We start from the raw sequence: 26,178 nt of genomic DNA on the forward strand, positions 1-26,178 counted from the left end.
TATTATTATTATTATAATAATAGTAATAATAATAATAATAATAATAATAATAATAATAATAATAATAATAATAATAATAATAATAAAGATAATGATAATAATAATAATAATAATAATAATAATAATAATAATAATAATAATAATAATAATAATAATAATAATAATAATAAACTCTTATAGAGCGCCTATGACGTGTGTATGGGAAGCAATGGACCAACTTCCTGATAGAAAATAAATCGGATTAAGAATTAAAGTGACACTAGGCTGCTAGAAGATGTGGACTGTAAAAAAAAGATAAACAAACATGAATATAACAGCCTAAAAAAAAAAACAACAACAACAACAACAAACAAACACAGAGCGTTTCAGGCTCAAAACCCTTCTTCAGCCAACAACAAAAAAACAATGAAAACATAAATTTGATTGAATAGCTAAGGACGACAACCATGAAAATTCTCTACTTAATTTATATAATATCACCAGTTCCTTCCCTTGGTAATAGCTCGTGCGATAAATGCCATACAGTGGCAGAGAAGATGAGCTGTTTAATAACTTTTTTTTTTTAAGAGCTTTTATATAGCGCAATATCCACTAAAATGTGCTCGAAGCGCTTTACAAGGGGTCCCTGGTCAACAGCACCATTTAACATGTAGGACGGGACATGCCGCCTGTTAGGCGATATTACAATAACTTATGCATGTAAGATGCAAAAGGGTAGCAATAATGCAAGCAGTGTGATATTATTTATTTTTTTCGATTAGATCACAACTATGAAAATTTAGCTTGTGATATAATCTGTGCTTTAGTTAAAAATTCGTCAAAGGAATTGAACAGATACAAAGAAAAGAAAAGCTGAAAGCATGAAAAAGTGGGGGCTGGCTGAGACTAGCTTGTGTACATGTGGAGGCCCAGAGCAGACGATGGAGCACATCCTTAGAGAATGCCAGGATGGGCCCAGCTGCACTGACCATGACATAAGAGTCTGCTCCCCAGATGCTATGGAGTGGGTTCGGTGTTGGAGTGACAAGTTATGATGATGATGAATAACAAAATAAAACGGGATCAGTTAGATGAGATTTTGGTGTTTTTCAGTTGGAATGTTATTTATTTTTCTGACAACTTCCTGCAATATTGACTGTCTTCAGTGACATTCTTGAGATACCTAAGACATTCAGAGAAAATCTTGCATATCTTATGGTCCAGAATAACCCAACAATATCAAAGGTCTCCAGAGAAAATTCAAAGACATGTAAGAGTTTCAGAGAGTTTTGTTCTAGAGAGTTTTCAAGACCTTCACGGAACTTCCTAGAATATCTAATGCCTCTAGAGAACATAATCCTATAATAACTGAGGTCTACTGAGACATTGAAGGCTACAAAGAAAATCCAATGGTATCTAGAGCCTCTAAGAAATTAAATTCTACAAAATATCTGGTCTTCAGAGACATTTGAAGGATAATTAAGGCTGCAAAGAAAATCACATGATATCTGAGCCTCTAAGAAATAAAATTCTACAAATTCTATGGTCTTCGGAGACACTTCAAGGCAGAACATCTAGAACCTTCAGGGAAAAAATATCACATGACATCTATTGTTTTCAGAATTCTTCTTTTAATCCTAACTCCTTACTTTAAAATCTCTATTTGACATCTGGTTTGCGCAACATGATACTGTTTTAAGTTGATGGGTCATTATTAAGAATACTAAAAATGTATAAACCATGAATACTAATTAGCTTTGTTCACGAGAACAATGCCAGAAAAATTTTAATATAAAATGTTAGAATCAAATTTCAACAAAAGCATTTCTTTAATTGTTTTCAAAAATCAAAAAATTGACATAAAATCATACTTTATATCTCACAAATTCTTATTCTATATGGAAAACAGATGAGCAAACCAACAATTAATAAGACAAGAAATATCACAGGTTGGAAAATTAAAATCACAACCGAACAGTTCAGTCATGATTATAAAAGTCCTTCAGAGCCACTAGAGCTGTAGTTTACTCTCATTATTTATTGTAACATTGCAATATCCAGATGAAATAAATCCCACTAAGAGGAATACACCCTAATGCTTACATTATACATTAAAAACAACAAATATAACAGAGAGATGATTTACAAAGAAAAAAATATAATCTCCCAAAACAATAACTGTACATTTGACTATTTCCCTCCCAGCCAAGGACTCCGGCCAGGGCCGGGTCAAAACCAAGTAATCTCATTCCAAGACACAGACAGAAGGTCAATTGGAAAACAGCTATAGAGGGATAGAAGACACAGTAAGTGCCTCCCTGCCAACTATGAGAGGCTCAGGAACCCCACCCAGAAAGCTCATGTTTTTTTTGAAGCTCAAGCGCTAATACCGATTTGAGGCTGATGTTTCACATATGTGTAACCATGTGAAGGAGGACGCTGTATTTGGTGGTGAAGACTTGATGGCAAAGGGAACACTCGTGAGGCAACTCTTTGAAATGACACTCCATGTGATTCCTGAAGTAGAAAAAACCGGCAAAGGACTTTTTACAGAACGGACAGAGGTAGCAGCTTTTCTTGTGCTCGGGTTGCTTGGAGTGTGGGTCTTCTCTGGTGCTGGTTTGAACATCTGTGGAAAGATGGGAGGAGAAAACTTAACTAGATAAATAAATAAAGAGATTAAGGCAAGGAGAAAGAGAGAAAGAGAGAAATACAGAGAGAGAGAGAGAGAGAGAGAGAGAGAGAGAGAGAGAGAGAGAGAGAGAGAGAGAGAGAGAGAGAGAGAGAGAGAGAGAGAGAGAGAGAGAGAGAGAGAGAGAGAGAGAGAGAGAAAGAGAGAGAGAGAGAAAGGGTCTTCTCTGGTGCTGGTTGGAACATCTGTGGAAAGGTGGGAGGAGATAACCGAAATAGATGAATAAATAGTTTGATTAAGGTAGATAGAGAGAGAGAGAGAGAGAGAGAGAGAGAGAGAGAGAGAGAGAGAGAGAGAGAGAGAGAGAGAGAGAGAGAGAGAGAAGTGAGAGAATAAGAAATAGAACTGACCAATTGGAAAACTAGTTCAGGAATAAACGACAGGTAATTTTTCTCTTTTAAAGTCAAACAATTGAATAAAATATTATAGTAATCATAATAACAAAGCTTTACCTTCATCTATCCCGTTCATGGGAGATAACCAGGAAATATATTGTGGCTTTTAAATAAACGAAGTTGTCTCCCTTACTCTTTGCACAAAACGCGACAGGCCTGCATGGAGAATTCTAGTCCTACTATCTCAGTTGGTAGAGCACTCGCTTCACAAGCAAAGGGACAAAAATCGATCCCAGGTGCAGCATGAGTTGTTTTTTCTGAACCCGCTCTCCACCTAGCAGTGAATAGGTAACAGGCTCTGTTAGATCTGTTGGAAAGTATTTTGCAATAGACTAACGTCCTATCCAAAGGGTGTTAAGAAATTGCTATTGTCTGCTTCACGCTACAGAAATCGAGGTAAACTCCAGCTCCATGGACTTAATGACTCTGAAGGATTATTTTTACCTGCTATAGATAGTTCGAAGATGACGTCACTCAGGTCTTTATTATTGTTTTTTGCCATCCGCGTTTATGAGTAATACTCACTGAACGGTTTTAACCCGACTATAAAGGTTCATGGATACACACAGTTGTGTGTGTTGGTCCGTTATACTTCCGGATGGCAATGTTTTGAGCTTCTTAGCCTAGCGCATACTATCTATAGGAAAACTGTCACATTCATTACAACACAGCCAACATTTTTCTCTTTCTGATCTATTTTGTACATCACAAAATCTGGAAAAAATATTTGTTGCAGTTATAAGAACTTAAGCCTTTCCTTACCAAGCACAAGAAAATTGTCACATTCATGCCACCAACAATTTTATAATTCTGACTTCTTTTTGTAGATCAAACTTTTTTTTTATCTGCTGTTACGACTATAATAATAATAATAATAATGATAATAATATAATAATATAATAATAATAATAATAATAATAATAATAATAATAATAATAATAATAATAATAATAATAATATGCACCACTCACAGAAGTACTCGGACCCTGAACCTTCTGGCAAGTGTTATAGCACAAAACCACAAATCCCCACAACAAAAGTGAACCTGAGCTCCATTCCATATCTTGGACAATAAAATCAATTTCTAGCCTTTAATTCAACTCCAACATAACCGGTTTGAGACTCTGGGTCTGACTACACCAACTCACTGTTAAAAAATAATCTACGTGTAGTTGTTAAACGAAACTATAATTTTCTTGTTTTTAATTATCTTGTTATGTCCCTTGTGATCTCATAGATTTCGTTGTAACTTTAGTTTTTGATAATCTTTTGACATTACAAGATGTTTTGACCGGCTATCAAATTAAGAAACTAGGGAGCAGGCACCGGTGTAAGATAAAGATCTGAATAAGTGTGTATGAAAGGTGCCAGACAAAGCAAGAAAGAAAAATACAAGAAAAAATAACATCCCAAAAAATCAGTCGACCTCGACTGGGGATCGAACCTCAGACCTTCTGATTATTCTTTTCACTGGCTAAAGGCTGCCATCTTGACTTGTTAGAGTGTAAACTGAAATAAATAATTGTTCATATATCATTTTCTTCCAAAAATTGAACTTTGAATGCATTGAATGTATAATACTCACCATGCCTGCCTCGTCCAAATGTCTGGCCAAAATTCTGGAACCTGTTTCTTTCGTCATTCCGACCTGTTGATAACAACAAAACATGTCATCGATTTAATTTTGACAAGAAGTGATCACAAAAATAGAATAACTAAAATTAAAAAGAACAGTGAATAAAATTACGGCGGTGAATAAATTGAAGTTTAAAATGGCTTGTGTTGAGCTATCCATAATAAAAAGGATGAATAAATATAATAGTCCAACTAAAATCCAAAATAAACTATATTTAGTCCTATGCACAAGATGCTAATGAATAAAATGATATAAGATATATGGAGGTAGAATTTGTAGACCCGTCAGTAAAATTAAAAATGGTTACAGATATTGTAAACATAGATACTGTTAGGCGCACTACACCCTACACCACTACAATGAGAATCATGTCAATTCATAATTTGACTTTCTAAATCTGCTAAGTCCAGTTTTCATCATTTATAGAAAACTGCAATTTTTTTGTCAATTATTTAGTGACTTGAAGAGGAAAGTGTAGGTCCAAATAGCTCAGTTTGTAGAGACCGAAATCGATCTCTGGTGAAGTCGAGATTTTCTTCTGCCCCCCCCCCCCTTTCACCCAGCAGTGAGTGGGTAACTGGGTAAGACAAATGGGAATTGGTTCAAATAGGGAACAGGTGTAGATTCCAAGAGCACACTATTAGTGTACTTAGTTTGATACTACCAAAGTCTCATCCTGACGCCTGCACAGGATCCCACTAAGAGGAACACACTCAAATGTTTACAAGGTATCTGTTTCTGTTTTTGTAATTAAATTGAAGCTTACGTTCAATTTCACATTATTATTTATCTCTTCGGGCTTCGAGCAGCAACATTTACATTACCTGATATCAGTACATAACAGAGAGATGATTTACAAGGGAAAAAAATACCATCTCCTAAAACTAACACTATACATTTGACTGTTTCTCCCTCTCAGTGAAGGACTCCGGCAAGGGCCAGGACAAAACCAAGTAATCCCATTCCAAGACAAAGACAAAGAGCAACTCAGAAAACAGATATAATGGGCAAGGCGACACAGCAAATGACCTCCTGCACATCTTAGGAGGTCAAAAGATGTCTCCCAGATTCATCTTAACAACGCCACTACCACATTATCTCATTCGTCTGTCGTGTTTCATTCATCTTGTTTTGTTGATAAAGGGGAAACCTGAAACATCCATTTCATCTGTTTCCGTATATTAAATTGAAGCTTACATTCAATTTCACATTGTTATTTATTTCTTCGAGCTTCAAGCAGCATCATTTACATTACCCAGTATTCTTGTTTAATCACGAAATTATCTGGTAAAACATATTATTACCTGCGTTGTCTTCTCCTATGCCTAACGTTCCAACAACCAATGGCCAACTCTGCATACCTTTGTATTTTCTCAACTTTGAACTCTGGGGGAAAATGAAAATGAAATTTAAATATGATTGTTTGTATGTGTGTGTATGTATATATGTGTGTGTGTGTGTGTGTGTGTGTGTGTGTTCTTGTATGGCATTACTTATGGGGACCAATACCTGGTTACACACCAACGTTCTGAGGACCCCTTGTCATTGTGGGGCCTTACACTCGGGTCCCCATAATGGTATTGGTTTAAAACCATCATTTTGACGCCCTGAACCATTTCACCAAATTTCATCGAAGTCCCCATAATGACGTTTTACTTGAAACGTGTGTGTGGATTTTACACAATTTACGGTGTGTGAAAATATTGAATTGCGTTGGTGTGCGTCTTGTACCGCTCTTCTGAAAAAGAGTTTGAAACGGTAGACGCCAACCGGAAGTTTTTGTCTGCAATGGCTGCGCTCGGCTGACACTTTACTGACAGGCGAAGATGTGGACTTTTCAACGTAAAAAAGGGGTAAGAAATATTTTTTTCCCACTTTTAATTAGTTATTGATATGGATAAAAAGCAAGTCTAGTTTTAATTGTTCGGGATCGGATCTCTTAAAATTATTTTTTGGATTCTTACTCTTACCAATCTAACTAAACAAATCACTAAATTACGACTTCATCAGCCTAGAGTTAGAGCTCTGCGCTATGGCTATGCTATCGGCATCGGCGATTGTTAAGATTTCCGCGTTAAATTCTTAGCAATGAGGGCTGCCTTCTCTTATTATTATTTTTAGAGTTTAAATTCAGGTAATAGTAATATCGCAGTGTTGCGGTTCCCAGTCAATTCACGATGTTCTTGGGTCGATATTTCTCTCCCCACATCAGTGCAGTGAGCAGTGCTACCGGACTTTGAACTTGACAAAAAAAAATAATTCAAAATTAATCAAGACCAAGACATACGTCATTGGAAAGGTATTGCAACACAAGAACAGTGATACCACTTAAATTCCATGCTGTAGAAATAAAGTTAGTACAAAAACAAAATCTGGTACCTATCTTAAATTTCTCGAAATTCGATTTACATTAACATCAATATCAGTTTCAGTATCACTAAAAAAATCGTGTGCATTCTCCACTTTTATCTATTTCCGTCACATTGTAATGAAATATAGGAAAGAATGAATGGCGTCAGGGGTATGCATGCTTGCTGCAGGGATGGTCTGATTTCTGAAGCCGGATGAAATTGGGACATGACATTTATGATACATCATCGAATAAGATTTTTAAGTTTAGTGTCATGATGTTAATAATTAATAAAAAGGGACAAGCTTTATAATTGACCTCAGTTATCAATTGAAATATTCCTGTTTCATCCTCAATGCTATTATTCAATCACTTACAATTTATACAAAACATACACCAATGGACTACTGATTGCAAACTAAATACAATGACACAAACACATGCAGCTAGGCGTAGAAACTTGACAGGCCAATCAGCGCTGATCGCAATATTTGATCGTTGCTGATTGGCTGCTTAATTTCTGTGTGACGTCATGGGATGCCATGGAATCCCCACCGACAGAGGCAATGCTAATTCACAGACATATTATGGGGTACCCCATTCACCCGGCGCCTCTCACTCGTGGCACATGAAGGCAGTTGAGTGAGATGTGTAGTGTAATGACCTTAGCGAAACCTATGTGTGCTATGGTAATGACTAATGACGTGTGTAATGACATGTAATGGTTTCCTGCCATATAGGACAAATTGGCGATTTTAATGCCAAGTTTCACAATTCTGATATGTAAAAAAAAATCTTCACGCACAATTAATTTGGTCGGATTTAATATCACTCTTGTGTTGCAATTTTCGCAATTTCATTGTCAAATGATGAAAACTTGGTGATTTGAGGGGGGGGGATGCGGGGGTTGACAGCGATTTTAGAGAAGATCCATTTCGCGATGCGAAGGCGTGCCCAGGTAGCATCGCAAATGCTGCTTTTTATAGCTGCTGTTTGCGCCATTTTCACATAAAGAGTAGCAGTTGTGATACGACTAAGCCGTTAAATAGCACATGAGTTGCATCGCAACTATAATTTTTATACAGCTGCCATTTTTGGAATTTTCACTAAAAAGGCAGTAGTTGTGATGCTTAGTTGCGAGTCATATCGTTCTTGCGGCTGTTTTCAACGCTGATTTTTTCACACCATTTCACTAAAAAGCAGGAGTGAATCGCACCGCAACAATTACTTGCACACAGCTGCCATTTTTTGAATTTTCAATAAAAGCGCAGCAGTTATGATACTTAGTCGCGAGTGAGTCACATCGTTCCTGCAGTTGTTTTCAAAGCTGCTTTTTTCACACCATTTCCCAATAAAGCAGGAGTTGCTTTACAATTACGCCATCGGATCGCAACAATCTCTCCTTTTATAGCTGCTATTTTTACTATTTTCATATACAGCAAAAAAAAGCGTGTCGGGAGAATGACTATAGTCAGATGCGGTTATGTGAAATTAAAGCCGTAAAAGGAAGCCGTTGTCAAAAAAAATCACAACTGCTGCGCTTTTATTGAAAATTCCAAAAATGGCAGCTGTATAAAAAGTAATAGTTGTGTTGCGACTCACTCCTGCTTCTTTATGAAATGGTGTGAAAAAGCAGTTTTGAAAACAGCCGCAAGAACGATACGATTCAGTCGCAACTAAGCGTCACAACTGCTGCCTTTTAATGAAAATTCCAAAAATGGCAGCTGTATAAAATAATAGTTGCGGTGCGACTCAGGTGAAGAAGTATACACAAACTCCTAGTATAAAACGAAAAGCAAGAGGCGACAAACAAAAAAAATACGGGAACTTTGGGTTTCAATAATCCAACTTGGCATCCATATCTATCAGGCCCCGTTTTGAAAAGAAAACGAAAAAAGTCATGCACACACACACACAAACTACACACGATGCCGAATGAAATCCCCAGTCTGAAAGGACACGCTCGAAATCTTGGACACGCTGGTCGCGAACTTGACATTTCCAGCAGCCAAGGAAATCCCCCATGACGTCAGACTTGTGATCGGCGCTGACTGGCCTGTCAAGTTTCTAAGCCTAGCTGCATGTGACACAAACATCGTGAAAATCCATATTTATAAATAAGAAAGAAAGAAGAAGCTATCAAAAAATAAAAAATAAGGTCACAGCCACAGGCCCTATTTCAGGTGCCCATTTTTGAGTCATGCAGGTATCAAAGTACCTTCTAAAACATGCCTTTACTTGTTGCAAACCCTAATATCAAAAGAAAAAAAAATTAACAATTCCTATGCAGTCTGCAGTAGGCTGGGTAGCCTACACTAAGACTAAGACACTGACAGTTCTTGGCTACGTAGACTTTGAATCATTTATGATTCATCTGCTGATCTATGTGTTTTTAATTTCTTCTGGTTACTTAGTTGGTTTACTTATTTGTAATTGCCACTGTTGTAATTGACGAGGGATGAGTTTTTAAAATGCAAGCCTCCAAATTGGAGTATAATAAATGTTTTTTACATGGCTAAAGTCAACCACTCACTACATTTTTTTTTCTTTGATAAAAGTTTATGTATTTGTATTGTTTCTTTTTTTCAGAAACCGTTGAAAACTTCAAATGAAGTTTTTTCTTTACTTTCCGATTCTGGGATGATAAAGAAAGCAAAAGACAAGACTGAGGTAACTACATTGTTAATGATATGAAGGTTACATAGTTTTCTAGTCATTGATTAATTAATAATTATCTATTCAAAGACCTGCTTTGTTTGATTCATGGAATATGTATTATGACCGAAGCCTTTTCTAATTGGCTGAGATGACTCGGCTAGGTTTATGCTTTAGTTTAAAACAAGATCCTTTTTTGCTCTGAGTTGTCGTTCTTAAGTATGCTCATAGTTTAATGCTATTATCTGTCATCTGCATATTTTGCGGCCGCAAATTCCGGGCCCTTCCGCAAATTTCACAAAATTGGCAAAGTTTGGCAAATTTTCGATTTTTGACATTTTTTTTTTCTGAAAAAACGTTTTCTTGTGATTTCTTTTTCACTTTTAGCTGGAATTAATGATATTATTTGTCAGGATATAACGGGCAATAGATTTCATTTGAAACACCATTTTATCTAAAAGTAAAGTTGGAAAAAATTGGAAACCATTTAATTTTCATACATTTTTTCAAGGATTATGGGGAGTTTAGGGGTTAAATATCATATCACGTCTAACTCTGCCCCGCAATTTTTTGGCAAATTTTGGCACTTTTGGCACATTTTGACGTTATTTTTGGCAAATTTTAGGCTCCTATTTAGCAAAAAATGCAGATGATAGTATTATGTTTGTGTAACAATGTACCTTTTTTTTTTGGTTGACTGTCAGTCTGGGTAGAGCCATTTGAGAGATGCCAGATTGGAATGCACATATATATAGCTGCATAAGTCTACTTCTAATCCTCTATTCTAATATATTTTCTGTTCCAGAATCAGAGATGTGCGAACTTAAGGCCTCCTCGTCGTGGTGGACAAATTCCTGAAGAAATAGGCAGTAATTGCAGTAAGTTTGATTTTATCATTTTCATTTTGCTTTTCTAACCACTCAAACCAAAAGGAATATTATTACCTCTTGAATGCTTGTCAACTTTTACATGGCATTCAAATGCTCAATTGAGGGTCCCTTGAGATCAGTTGATAGAGTTGTGGCCTATCACACAGATATCCCGGGTTTGATTCCAGGTTCAGGCAAAAAAGACATTAGAATTTTTTCCAATCCCCCTACCTATCCAGCAGAAAGTGGGTAGCTGGATATCATTAGACCTATTGGAAATGGGTGTAAAGTACTTTTCAAAAGACCAGTGTCCTATCCAAAGCGTAACAAGAAATTGCTACTAGTCAGCTCCGAGCTACAGGGTTAGGCTCTGGTCTTATTGGCATGAAGTCCTTTAAGGAGTTACGTATTTGAATGCCTGTTTACTCACATTAAAGATAAGAAAAAGAAAGTAAGTCATTACAGGCCTAATAGTAGCTCATTTTGGTTTCTAATAATGTGTATTACTATTACATTTCATATAGTCTATCACTAACAACTTTCCATCGGTTCTTAATTAACTTTGGACAATCCAGCTGGGTTGTCATAGAGTGAGCCAAAAATATCTTATTTTCCCTCATTAATGAGAAAGTTCACTGCCAGGCCAAACAACCAGCAGTGCTCTGCAACAAAGATGAAAAATTATTGTTGATAATCTTATCATAGAAATCATATCCTTTCTTTTAGATACTGCATTTTGAAATGAAATAATCTTTTTATCTCTCTCTTTTTCTCTTTCTCTCTCTCTTCCTCTGCCTCTCACAATATTGAGTTTAAAATGATGGCATTGCTCTTTCATTTAGTCTGTAACATAAATGAAGATGGTGGGGGTCAGTTATAGAAAAGAGTTTTGATTATTGGACTTTCATCTCCTTGATTTAATTCTCTAACCAAGTTAGTTTTCAAAGACATAACCAGACTATATGGTTAGAGAATTACATCTACAATATATCTGATGTTTGCTTCTCTGGAGTAAAGAGAAACTTCATTTCAATTTTGCACACATGTTTTGATATATACTTTTCATGGTCATTTCAGAAAAGGACAGTGAAGACGAATATGTCCCCGAAGGCCCAAGAGAGAGTGCTTCTAGCTGCAAAACAGACAGCGATCCAGAGGATACTGATGACAAAGGTAAATAACCTGTGATGAGGTGTTTTTAGTGAAATAGAAAAGATACAAATACAATGCCGAATTAATTCTGTCTTCAGAAGAAATATGCGATACATCATGTTCCGTTTTAAAAATGTTGCTGTTTGGGGAATAGTGAATGACGCATTGGACAATTAACTAAAATATCACAAATTTGAGTATCAATTTGTTTACAGTGGAAGTCGCATTCAACGAGGTCTTTGGGACAGGGCCCCTGACCTCGTTGAATGCGACCTCTTGTTGAATGCGACTTTGTCCTAAACAAGGAATATAAATAATGAATCAGTATGAAAAAGTTAGATTTATGATTTAGCTTCCTTGACGAGCACATTACGGCACCGGGATTCTTCTGGGGTTGTTTCTTTTCATTTTAAAATTTTATTTATTTACATATTTAAAAAAAAAAAATTTTGCATTTCAATGCATGTATTTTATTAATAAGATTAGCCCTTGTCCTTTATTCATACAAAACTGAGACCATCACAATTAACACTAAGTCTGTGTGATGAAATCTTAGCTGCGCATGACCTAACCATGGCACTACACGTCACATGTCTGCTGCCAGCATCTCCTCATTCATCGAAGTAAATACACCTACCCATCCTCTCCTCGCCTCACAATTTCTACCAACCCACTCCATAGAGGGACTACATGTTGTCTATGACCGACTCACCTCTTGCCTTACACATAGGAATACCTACCAGATAAAATTCTACACGACACACGGCTGAGTAGCATCGTACTACTGTAAACCACGCACTACACATTGGACAACATGAGACGTTCGTTTTGTGGAGGCAAGCAAACAGTGACGTTCAAATGAAAGTTGTGCCACTCTGTGGGTAGCATTGCTCTGGCCTGAAGCCAATGGTCTGGCCTAAATGACCTCGTTGAATGCGACTTTAGGAGCTAGGATGCTCGTTGGATGCGTTTTTATTTACTAAGAAAATATAGGGCCGGGAATCGGGGATTTCTGAATCCCTCGTTGAATCCGACTTCTCGTTGAATGCGACCTCGTTGAATCCGGTGCCCACTGTATTGAGTTAGAAGAATCTTGTACATTATGTTAGATAATTGATATCTTTTTTGTGTTAAAAATGTCTTAAAAACCTGAAAATTAAACCCAACAAACTGTTTTGAAGATACAAGCAAGCATCATTCCCTCTTACAATCTTATTTCAGAAATGGACAGTGAAGACGAATATGTCCCTGAAAGCTCAGGAGAGAGTTCTTCTAGCTGCAAAACAGACAGCGATCCTGAGGATGCTGATGACAAAGGTAAATAAGAACCTGTGATGCTTTAGATTTAAAATCCAAATACAATAAGCAGGAATATACTCTAATTTACCCATAATAGTACGTACTTTGATCCCTTGAAACCTGTTTGTAACTCATTTTATACTGTGACAACACTGGTGCAATCCCACATGTCACACAGATGTATGGCCTTGAGCATTAGTTGTATTGCATGGTTATTACCAAATTGTTTTATGAAGAGAAGAATGATTTTTTTTTAATGCCTTGAGATAGTCTACTATTCTATCCAAATGAGTCAGTTGTAACCAGTCATGTTAACCTACAAAATTGAGACAGCACTTTTTTTTGGTGAAATATTTCACCCCGAGAAGGGAAAATGATTTTTTGGTTTTCCGTGAACCATATGTCGTTGTAAGAGCAGCGGCAGTGTGTGCAAATAACCTCTCCCAAGGTTCAATTGCAGTGCCAAAAGTGGGACTCGAACCCAGATCTCCCATATCACAGTGCAATGGCTTATCCGCTCGGCTATTGCGACACACTTGGGGTCTACATGGTATGCATAAGTACTTTGAATTGCACAACAGCAAGTGAAGTCATGTTTTTTATTTTTGCATTTTCAGACCCCAATGAACACCAAAGAAGTCCTACAACTGCAAGTCTAGTTTGTGTTGCAGAGAGTGAGGTAGAAAGTGGTAGCGAGTCTGTCATCATCCCTCTCCCACAGCTCGATGATCAGGAGGCTGACCTTCCACAGAAAGCAGATGACATGACTGTGCAGAAAATGGTGCCAGGAGGATCGGGGGGTAAAAGAAAATGGGACAAACGACATTCTTGTTTGTATTGTGGTAGACTTTATGCTAAAATGGCTAGGCATTTAGAAAGTGTACATAGTGGGGAAATTGAAGTGGCAAAAGCTTTAGCCCATAAAGTAGGTACCAAGGACAGAAAGAGGGAATTGCAGTTATTGCTTCATCGTGGGGATTTTAAACACAACAAAACAGTGATAGATGCAAAAAAAGGTTTTTTGATTCCGCTAGAAGGCAACCAATAACTGACAACTTAGAGGCTTTTACAACCTGTGAAAAATGTTTTGGACTTTTTCTAAGGAAGGATTTATGGCGTCACAAGAAAAAATGTGCTGCCTTCAATAATGAAACCAAAAGCTCAAAGAAAAATACAAATTTTCTTTTACTTTCAAGTAAACAGGAAGACGATAATAGTGATTTTGAAGAAAAGATTTTAAACACAATGAGTTCCGATAGGATCTCCCTCCTTTGTCGCCATGACAGTGTCATTTTGCAGTATGGGAAAAATCTTTTTTCTAAATTTTTAGACCAGCCACATCAATACCAGTACATAAAACAAAAAATGAGAGAAATTGGCCGTTTTTTGAATGAAATGAAAAACGAATGTGAAATTGAAAATATTACACAGTGCATTGACCCCTGTTATTTTCAACTGTTGTCAAAGTTGTCAAAGTTTTAGCAAAGTACAATTGCATCACTGGAATTTATGAAATACCTTCACTTGCTTTAAAGTTAGGCCATTCCTTAAAAGCCTGTGCAGACATTTTGAAATCAGAGGCTTTGCAATCAGGAGATACTCTATTAGAGAAACAGGCTGAAGCATTTACCAAACTTTATTCTTCTGACTGGTCACATCAAATATCATCGAGAGCTCTGCACACTCTTCACAAAAGAAGATTTAACACAGCAAGAAGACTACCTTTAGCAAAAGATGTGCAGCTTTTATATTGTTTCATTAAATCCAAGTTAACAGATGCAATAACACAATTGCGTGAACACCCAAACCCAAATACGTGGAGAAATTTAGCTGAGATTGCTCTAGCACAGGTGGTTCTTTTTAACAGACGAAGAGGCGGTGAGATGCAGAGAATGAAAATTGAAAACTATCAGAATGGATTGGCTTCAGGAAAATCTCTACAAGGGGAAATCCTGCAGAGTTTGAGTAAGTTTGAAAGAAACTTAGCCAAACAACTCGAAAGGGTAGAAATTAGAGGAAAGCGAGGGAGACGAGTGCCAGTTCTTCTACCCAAATCTCACAAGGATAGTATTGACTTGCTCCTCGATTTCAGACAATCCAGTGGGCTTGCTAACAATAACCCATATGTTTTTGGTGCTATCGGTGAAGGTGAAAATGTACTTAGAACTTCAGATGTTCTCAGGAAATTTGCCACTGCATGTGGAGCAGATCAGCCAGACTTATTGACATCTACAGCACTTAGAAAACATATTGGAACAATATGTCAGCTGCTTGATTTGAAGGAGAATGAACTGGAAGCATTGGCTGCCTTCATGGGGCATGACAAGTCTGTTCATAAAGAATACTATCGTCTTCCAGAGGACACGATGCAACTTGCTAAAGTTAGTAAGATTCTCTTGCAACTGGAGAAAGGAAAAATTGACAAGTGTAAGGGAAAGAATCTAGACGAGCTGGAATTTGCTGAAGACGAAGCAATTGATGGAGAGGAGAATTAAGTGCTGATGAGGATGACCTTGACGACTGCGTTCAAGGCGGTGACACAGGATGTAGCAGCATGACCCCTGATAGTACGACGATAATGCCATACACTGAAAACTGTCAGGAGGCTGATACTGTTAGAGAATCTCATAAATCAAAGAAAATCACAAACAAAGTAGTGAATAAAGAAAGGAAAGGGTGGTCTGAGGAAGAAAGAAAAGCTGTTGAAAAGGAATTAGGGAATTTTTTCTTTTTAGAAAGATTGCCTGGCAAAGCAAACATTGAAAATGCTATGAGAAATTCTCCAATCTTAGCAAACAGACCCTGGAGACAAATCAAATATTACATAAAAAATGTTCAAACTAGAAAAAAGAAATTTGTATAGAAATTTGTTCCCTATGTTATTGTATGTACGGTAGTACATAAACTAAGCATTATCTTGTTGTCGCCTTGATGTACAGACATTTGTTGTTAATTCAATTAATTGGTACCTTATGCAATTTGTGATCAGTACTTTTTCCTCCGACCTCCTCTCTCTCTCGTTCTCTTTTCTTTCTCGCTCTCTCTCTCTTTATAAAAATTTCAATACTATGTTGTTTTTGACATCAACTTAAAATCAATATGAAAACATGAACATATTTTTTTTTCAATAATGATACTGATAATAATATGTCCAATTACAGGACAATTTGTTGTTGATGATAATAATGTTATCTCTGACCATTATATTGTGGAAAATGTCAAAACCAGATGAACACAAAAGTATTCAAAATTACTTTTTATTTTGTCTCGTTATACTCGTATCAATGAACTGAAAGTGATTTTAGCCAAATAGTCCTTAAACCAAAACAATTTGCAGAATAGTTATCAAAATCATTTCTGTTAATTAGACCAACATTCCTATTTTGACATTTGTTAACTTGTATAAAGTGATGTTTTGTGATTCTATCTTTTTCCACGTCATTATCTTTGCTTATTAGACGAGTTAAGATCTAGGCTTAATCAAACTATTGAGAAGTCACATTTTCATTCCCCGTTCTGGCATACCATTTTATTCAATAAAACATTAGATGCATTGACTTGCTAAAATGGAGTCAATTTTACCAATTGTTTAATAATGATTAATGTGTTTGTAAAAATACGCCCTGGTGCGCTAGCAAATTACCTATCTGTTCCTTTGGTTTTCAGGGTCTCACCTCAGATGTTTTTGCTTGCGCTCTTGAACACACAATTCAAACCACTGTTAGTTTATTAAGTTTTGTTTTTTCCGCCACATATATCATCATTATGTATAAAAATTGTTTATGCTTCTTTATCGTCAAGAATGGACTATTTCTTGTTGTATTTTCGTTATATGGGTTCGAGCATCTCAAACGGTAGAGCACTGTCTATTCATTAGGACCCGAATTTAGCTTCAATGAGAGCTGTCTTTGTTTCTGCCCTCTCTATCCAGAAAAAAATGGGTACCATCGTTGAATACTAAGACACGTCCAGAAAAGTTATGTGGCATAGACTAGCAGCATCCCATCAATAATGCAAAAAGTAATTTTTGTCATCCCTTCTTACACCTCAGAGAGCAAGATGTATACTCTTACTAATTTTTGAGTCTTCCTGCTCTCATAGGACTTTCGTTTGAAATTAATTAAGATTGGAATTCAATATTTCCCTCAGTTATAGTATGGCTCTTTTCACTCTTTTCTGATAATTATCATGGTATATACAGTGGAAACTCCCAATAACGACATCGCTTGGGACTGGAAGATTATGTCTTTATTGGGAGTATGTCGCTATCCAGAGTTTTTATTTTCACTACGAACATAATTTAAGTATAAGATTAGGGACTAGAGATTTGTGTCGTTATCCAGAGAATGTCGTTATTGGGAGTTTCCACTGTATTTAATAAGATAATTTTAAAATTTCCCCAGAATCAACTTCAAATCTTTATTAATCATTATTTGGCATTATTATTTGGCTATGATTATGAATAAACAAACCTCATTTAAAATCAACATATTTTTTCCGTCTTGATGATTTGACTGGATTCCACTGAACACCCTTTATACTCCTTATGATTATATGTCAATGTTCAGAACCCTACCCTTGGCATTGAGGGAGAACTTTCACTTGGTCAGTTCTACATGATTCGAATGTGTACAAGATAGATTGTTATCTGACATCAGGATCCATATGGTAGTTTAGTTGGTAGATACCTGGCCTGTAGTGTCATCATTTCAAAGCCTCATGAAGACAGAATTGTTCTGATATCATCTACTGAGCAGTGAATGTTTGGTTGCATTTCATTCTGATACAGACATAGTGACTAGAAAAATGATATGCCAATAGTAATGCAAGTCGGGTACAGCCTAAGGTTAGGAACATTTTTGTTTGGAGTATCCCGATCTATCTTAATGTCCTATTTCTTCTTTTGTTTTTACATTCTTTTCCGTATAGATGGGCATCTAATTCTCAAGGTCCTTAGAAGTAATGTCTACTGTAGACACACATCAAAGGTTCCTGCTAGTAATGGCCACATTTTAAACTCCCAAAGGTCCCTAGAAGTAATGTCTACTGTAGACACACATCAAAGGTCCCTGCAAGTAATGGCCACAGTTTAAACTCTCAAAGGTCCTTAGAAGTAATGTCTACTGTAGACACATCAAAGGTCCCTGCAAGTAATGGCCACAGTTTACACAGGTCCTTGCAATAAACGTGCACAGTTTACACACCAAGTGAGTCCCCACTAGTAATGCCCTGTCTCATCAAGTCCTCACAATGACTACACAATGTCCCTACAATGATGGTGTAAAGTGAGGCCCAAACATACTCTAGTCAAACCTTTGTTATTTGACGTATTCTAAAAAACGACACCTGCCATCATAGACGGCTGTTTTGTCCACCAATACAACGTATTGTATGTTTCCTAAACCCACTGGAAATAGAGGTACCCACAAGTCATGTGTGAAATTATGGTCCTGACAAGTCATGCCATACAAGTATGTGTGTGTGTGTGTGTGTGTGTGCATCAAATTCATGAAAAAAAAGGAATAATAAAAAATAAGATTTTTTTAAAATTGCTTTTTTAAGCTTGTATAACCCAGGTAAAGCTGAATGTGATTGCAGTTAATGGATTAATTTTTTCAAAAAAAGTTTTAAACAAATAAATAAATAAATATCTAAATAAATAAACAAATAAATAAATAAATAAATAAATAAATAAATAAATAAATAAATAAATAAATAAATAAATAAATAAATAAGTAAATATTGAAATAAATCTTTTTTTTTTTTAATCATCACATGTGACCCAAATAATTAATGATTTTTTTTTTTCAGGACTACTGAATTATATATTATAGATAATTCCTATATTAAAGCTGTACAATACAATGTTGCCTACAGGGGAAAAATTATATTGCAGAAATTGAGCTCAGAATCCTATACTAAGCTGAGGATCATGGATGCCATTCTTAATATTTAAATGGAAACATATTGAATCAGTAGGTGCATCTATGTTGTCTAGTGGTATGACACTCGCTTTCAAATTGGAAGGTCCTGGCGCATAGTCGAGTCCTTTGTGTTGTTCCCTTATATATGAGTCACATCTACTCACTTTATTTTTCTCTCTATTTTACTGACTCATTTAGGCACCTCTATCCTTGGAGAAGGCTCTTTTCTCACAATCTCTCACCATACTCAGGTGTAATATGAGTACCTAACAGGTGTCATGTCTCGTTCTGCATGTTACATGTTGCTGTTGGTCAGGGACCACTAGTAAAGCGCATTGAGCATGTTTAGTGGATATTGAGCTATATAAAAGCTCAGGTTTCCTTTTAAGGGATATATAATCTCAACTACATTAACGTAGGTACTGAATTGAAATCATTTCATTACGTCCAAACAAATCACTTTTAAATGATTCAATTGAAAAAATATAACGGCTTGAAAGCTAAGAGCAAAACAGTTTACATACCGAACATTTTGGGATAAAATATCTACCTCAGCCAACGGCAATGGTGTAAATCCCTACAAGACATGATGAAAACATGAAAACCTTCCACCCCTCCCCTCCCCCCCTTCCTTCTCATCTTTCTAGATTCTAAGTTAAGTTTTACCAATTCATGAAGAAAGGTTTTGAGCCCAAATGTTCCATGTTAAGTAGTGTTTTTATGTTGTTTTGTATATTTTGTTTCTTTTTTTGGGTGTGTGTGTTGTTTTGTTTTTGTTTTTTTTTGTTTTTGTATTTGGTTTTGTTTGTTTTATTTTTTAAAGCTGTTTAATTTATATTTGTTCAATAGGTACTAATCTTTACTAAGAATTAGAAAGTCTTACTTTGTGCCCCAAAATAAAAAAAAAATAAAAACAAAAAACATAGCCCTTCAGAGACATAAAGTCAATGAAGTCAAACTTTAACCCAGTGTTTTATCGCATTTTAACGACAATAACAATTGCCTGTTATCCTTTAGATACGACAATAATCAAGTATAAAGTACTTTCTGCTAGATTTAACAGGCTCAGCTACCCAATCACTGCTAGTTGACAAAGGGATATAGAAATAACATTTGGCTGCAAAAGTGTTTGATCCAGGTCCCTTTGATTATGAAATGAGTGATCTACCAACTGAGCTATCCAGACTCCCTTTTAACCCTAATCTTGGCAAAAACTCTCAAACCTGGGACTTTGTACTCACCTCGCGAGGGGCCCAGGTTTGAGAGATTTTTTACCGAATGAGGGTTATTTAAATCGATCAATATTTGAGGGACGAGTTTTCTTGTCAAATTCTTAAATACAAGTTTTTTCCAGCCTACCTTATTAACTGGTTAAAAAAAAAAAAATTAAAAAAAACTTGAGCTTTTTATATTGCGCAATATCCACTAAACATGCTCAAAGCGCTTTACAAGGGGTCCCTGGCCAACAGCAACACGTAACATATAGATGATGCCTGTTAGGTGATATTATAATTGTTTTTCAACAGAGACAATGCTGTTAATGGTACTCATTTTACACCTGAGTACGGTGAGAGAATGTGAGTAAAGAATCTTTTCCAAGAACTCAACTATGCACTGAGCAAGGCTCGAACCAAGGACCTTCTGATCCAAAAGCGAGTGTCATACCACTAGACCACAATAGTCGCATAAGAAAAATGTCATGAATTAAGTTACAGTTTAAATTTGATCTCCTACCGTATCAATTCCATGATTCGGGCTGAGTTTGTCGGAACGAAGCAGCATTATATCCGAATTCCATTCAAAGGAGGTTCTGGCTGCAGACGTGGCATTGCCATCATGGCATTCAACTTTTTCATCTGCATTGCTGTTCTTGCTGTAGTCATCATATAACAAATATCGGTCACAATCTTCTCTCTTCAAACCATCAAACAACGTTAACTTTTCGTCTTCGTTTTGAGATTCTGTGACATTTTGAGGTGGGGAGTGATCTTCTATTTCAGTCTTAATTTCCATTGAATAATCTTTGTTGTAACTAAAACAATCTTTTTCTCTTCTTGATGACATTTTATGATTCATGTCTGGGATATAACTGTTACTTTCCTTTGAATTATTATTGATATAGCTAAAACAATCTTTTTCTTTTCCCATCATCCCTTGGGAATTCACGTCTGGGCTATAACTGTTTATTTCCTTTGAATTATTATTGTTATAGCTAAAACAATCTTTTTCTTTTCCCATCATCCCTTGGGAATTCATGTCTGGGATATAACTGTTACTTTCCTTTAAATTATTATTGTTATAGCTAAAACAATCTTTTTCTTTCCCCATCATCTCTTGTGATTTCACGTCTGGGCTATAACTGTTTAACAAACTTCTACACGTCACGTTGCCATTGATACCCAAAGAGCTGACATCACCTTTATATTCCTCTGTGCTGTTTACTATTTTCAATTGTTCATCGGAAACGGAGACGTCCTCCAGAATGCAAGTCCCAAGATTTTGATCACCATCATCATCATCATCATCAGTATTCAATTCCAACAAGCCCTCTAGTTCTTGATTGGACTTTTGAGACTGAGTCTCTAACACTGTAGAATTATTGTCTGTATCAGAATTGGCACCCCCTTGAAACGTGTTTCCTTGAGTAGAATGCTGTCCTTGGTACCAGAAGCAGTTTTGTAGCTTGTTATTTACATGGCTCTTGAGGTGCATTTTCAAACAATAATTGGAGGGGAGCCATCTGCCGCATATTGAACAACGGAAAAACTTTTCTTGACAATGAATTCCAATGTGTCTTTGCAAGTTAAATTTTGTTGAAAAAGAACATTTACAAATCGTGCATTTGAAAGGTCTCTGATTGTCATGTATAGTCAGGTGTCGTCTCAAGCTGCTTCCCGATGACATCGTCAAACCACAAACTTTACACTTATGAGGGATTTCTCCTTCGTGAATTTTCATATGGTTTCTGCAATAATCCTTAGTGGCAAACATCTTCTTGCAAAGAGGACAAAACCTGTCCACCTTCATTCCTGCAAGCATTGTTGAAATTTCAAGAGCTGCAATCTTTTCTAGTCTGTATAAATAGATAAAGACAGAACAGAACAAAATAGTAAAATAAATAAATAACAAGACATAAGATTATAAGGCATTTTTTACAAGCTTAAAACTTTTTGGTTAATGTTTAGGAATGGATGATATGCGTTTAGGTAAAATAATCACAACATCCACCAGCCAGATATAATGTACCAACACCCAAAACTATGAGAAACCTTGCACGTTTATAGTCTGATTAATTTGGTGAGAACTAATCATTAAAGTGGCTGTCTAAAAACAATAACAAAGAGCTGAATGGCGTCAATTTTCTTTCCTTCTATAGAGCACTTGCAACACTTTTAAGGTTAGTTAGGAGCCAGGATTTCTCTACATATCAGAAATTTCTAGATTCAGATGAGGCCGAATTAATCCCAGAAGAACTAAGAAAAACTGCAGTGCCCTCCATACTAAAGTAACAACAAGATCTTGACAGCCCCAAACCTATGGCCCAGGACTGTGACCAATGGAAAACAATTAACAACATGGATGGAGAGAGCAGCTATACTCATCGCCTATGATTGAATCACACAATTCTCAGCAAGCGTCATTCACACTGCGAGCCTTAATACTATTACTAAGAGCGAGTAACTGAAAGGTAAATGAAATATTATATGAACCTAATTGAGCATAGCAAATGAATTGAAATGTATACATTTGTATAGAACTACTTTCTAATTTATCTATCTTAAGACTATGTGCGACTATGTGGTCTTGTGCAGCTATGTGGCTAGTGGTATAACACTTGCTTTCAGATTGGAAGGTCCTGGGTTCGAGCCTTGCTCAGCGCATAGTAGAGTCCTTGGAAAAGGCCCTTTACTCACATTCTCTCACTGTACTCAGGTGTAAAATGAGTACCTGGCCGTTAACATTGTTGTCTCTGTTGGAAAAAAAATTGTAATATCACCTAAGAGGCTTCAAGTCTCATTCTACATGGTGTGTGTTGCTGTTGGCTAGGGAGCCCTTGTAAATCGCTTTGAGCACATTTAGTGGATATTGCGCTATATAAAAGCTCAAGGTTATTATTCTTATAGACTAATGGGATGGTTCAAAGGGATAAGATCTAGAATTTATTTGCACAAATAAGAAACGTTAGAGAGAATGATACGAAGGGAATGAAATCAAAGTGGGGAACAGAAGTAGATCCAAGAGAAATCTAACATATGTAACCTACAGTATCAATCTAGTATTATATCGGAATGGCCTAGATGAAGATGCTGGAGATTAGAGCCAAAGTAATCTTCTTTTTTTTTGTTGTTGTATCTTTTTTTTATTTAAGCTTTTTTAAAGTTTCAAAAATAAAACAGTACAAACATGTAGCCCAATATTTACTACACGGCATCAATTTCCATAACCAAAGTCATGTTAGTAAAAGAAAACGTATTTATTTGTTTTCCTTACTTTTTTTTTTTTATTTTAACTTTTGACCAAAATTTTCTTATACGAGTTCAATTTTCATAACATTCATTTTAAAAAATTAATTTGTGTTGTTGTTGTTTTGTTTTTGTTTTGTTGTTTTTGTTTTGGTTGGGGGGGGGGAGGTTTGTATTTGATTCAGGAAGGGATTGGGATGACAACACCCTCTTTGTTGAATTCAGTGCACTTATCTGTTTGGAGAAGCTATTCATATGACACATGCAGTCAAGAATTGCTTTCTGACCCCTTGGCCATCCAGCAGTGATTGGGTAGCTGGGTCTATTAGATCCGGTACTTTGCAATACAGGAGCGTCCTATCCTAAGGATAACAAGTAATTGCTATTGTTCATTTCACAGTATAGAAACGGGGAAAAACTCCAGTTTCATAGATCTAATGTCTCTGAAGGACAACTACTTACAGAATCTGAGTTGGAATAAAAGCTCACACTGACGAGAGTTTCTAAACTTAAATACAGTGGAATCCTGATAAAGCCAACACTGCTCGATGAGAAAGATTGGTTGACTTTACCTGTTATCAATTACAATGGGACACACTTAGACTTAGATAAAGAACAAAAAAATTGCAACAAATCATTAAGACTTTAAAGTGTTGACTTTATCCGGATTTCACTGTAATCCTAATTCTGATATCTTTTAACTTCAAAACTCAAACCAAATTTTCTTCATCCAGTTCATTCTGACATAATACCGGATTGATCTGGTGGATCACGTCATTTTCTTTTTCTTTTCTTTTTTACTTTCGGATTTATTTGTTTATTATGAGTTTAGGGACTTTTTTGAACTGACCCCTTCATTGTTTACATGGTTCATTCATGACCTCTTGGACCAAGAGGGTCGATACATTTTAATGTTTGACCAAGGCTACTGACCACCGCCTTGACCACCTTTGGGGATGTCATTGATTTTCAATTCACACATGACATTGTACACGTATGTAACACTGATGGCTTAGAGTTTCTCCGCTTTCAAACACATAATATAGAAAGTACCTCAATAATATAGAAAGTACCTCACATACAAGCCAAGTGAAATCCGAGTTGTAATTGTTCTTAGTTTCCCTAACGGCCTTACGTAGAAGGAACGAAATTGACGTCGCCCAGCTCTTTGTTATTGTTTTTAGTTTAGCCAGCCAATTTTATGAGTATTTCTCACTAAATTCTATCAATCAGACGCCGTCCTGAGTAATTTATAACCGGCTGACAGATGTTGTGAGCCTTTTTTCTAAACGTATATCATCAATATTAAATGAGGACTATACAGACATCTAACCACCACCTGTCACAAAATGACAAAATCAAAACCAAAAAGTCAACGTTCAACCCAAATCCCACACTTTCTTGGGGAAAATGACGAAATGGCTATATGTTATGGCAAAAAGTAAACAGAGCAATTTATATTAGAGATATTTCGTTCCATAAATGTACGTTCCTATAATGTTTACCACTAATCAGTCAAAGAAGTGATAAATGGGATGCAATCAGCGTTGACAACACAGCAGACACAAATTATACCTAACGGTCGCACAACTTTTCTGATTCATCAATACCTTTACATTGCAGTTTCAAACTGCTACAACGGAAATTTTAGAGTTTAGTTCATTTGCCTTGAAAATATTCTATATCTTCATTTTATTTTATTTTATTTTATTTATTATTTCATTTTAAATTTATTTATATATTTTATTTTTTTAAATAAGTTTTGTGTTCGTTTGTTTGTCTGTTTGTGCATTTTTGTGAAATTTTGTTGTTTTATTATTTTTATTTTCAATGACTTCTGCTTGTTTTTTTGGGGGTTTTTGGGGGTTTTTTTTTGACACAATAACAGAATGTAGTGTTCCAAAGGTCTAAAGCTTAGAAGTTTACATTTTAAACCATTTTTTTTCAGTTGAAATCAAAGAAATCGGAAGGATTTCAAAAATCTTTGGTTTAAATTCACTTCTCGGCATCTGGTTTACCAGATTGGGTGGTGGGTCAGATGTTTCTAATGATAAAACGCCATAGACTAGACCTAATATTCAGGTGTTGGTTGTTTGTTTTGTTTTTTGTTTTTGTGTTATTTTTCTTTTGTATTTTTTTTCTCTTTTTTTTTGACCAAACGCAATAATGGGTTTGATATAACATTGTTGTAATTGACAATTGTTTGCGTTTGTTGGAGTTTTACCACTGCAGCAATGAGGCCATAACAATTTGGGTTATCAGACCTGCAAACAATTACACGCCGGTTATAACAATAATTAAAAATAGTTTTGTATGTTGGCATAATTCATCTGGTGTGGAGAACACGTGAATATTTTACCTAAACCCATGGCATCGTGACATCCATACCGGTTTGAGGCGTTGTATCACATTACGTTACATTTTAATGGCATTTGGCGCATGACTTGATCCAATTAAGAACCCCATAGAACATTGGGCCCGACCATTAGCATCTGGGCCGGACCAATATCATCTAGATGTTAATGAATGGGCCCGACCATAACACTCAAGACGCCATAGTGGGTTATGGTCTCAACCAGTCAACTGATGAAGTAACCAGAAAGACGCATATATATTTAACAATTTGGCCAGAAAACTCGTCCTTCAATTATCGATCGATTTAAATGACCCTCATCTTGACAATAACTCTCAAACATTAGACCTGAGGAAGACTCGCGAGGTCCCAGGTTTGAGATAATTTTGCCAAGCTGACGGTCTTTTAAAT

General features: G+C 36.1%; 1 protein-coding gene across 1 annotated transcript; it reads right to left on the reverse strand.

Annotated features, from left to right (window-relative positions):
- Positions 1 to 743: 743 nt before the first annotated feature.
- Positions 744 to 24,999, reverse strand: LOC144956917 (uncharacterized). Its single transcript, XM_078887742.1, has 5 exons — positions 24,920 to 24,999; positions 20,686 to 22,024; positions 6,007 to 6,088; positions 4,652 to 4,714; positions 744 to 2,608 (listed from the first exon to the last, which is right to left on the reverse strand). The coding sequence occupies exons 2-5, from the start codon at positions 21,988 to 21,990 to the stop codon at positions 2,388 to 2,390; spliced, it is 1,671 nt and encodes a 556-aa protein (XP_078743868.1). The 5' UTR covers positions 21,991 to 22,024; positions 24,920 to 24,999; the 3' UTR covers positions 744 to 2,387.
- Positions 25,000 to 26,178: the final 1,179 nt, after the last annotated feature.

Source organism: Berghia stephanieae, chromosome 11, assembly GCF_034508935.2.
Source record: "Berghia stephanieae isolate SIO BIC M18660-M18661 chromosome 11, UCSD_Bste_1.3, whole genome shotgun sequence".
NCBI lineage: Eukaryota > Metazoa > Mollusca > Gastropoda > Nudibranchia > Aeolidiidae > Berghia > Berghia stephanieae.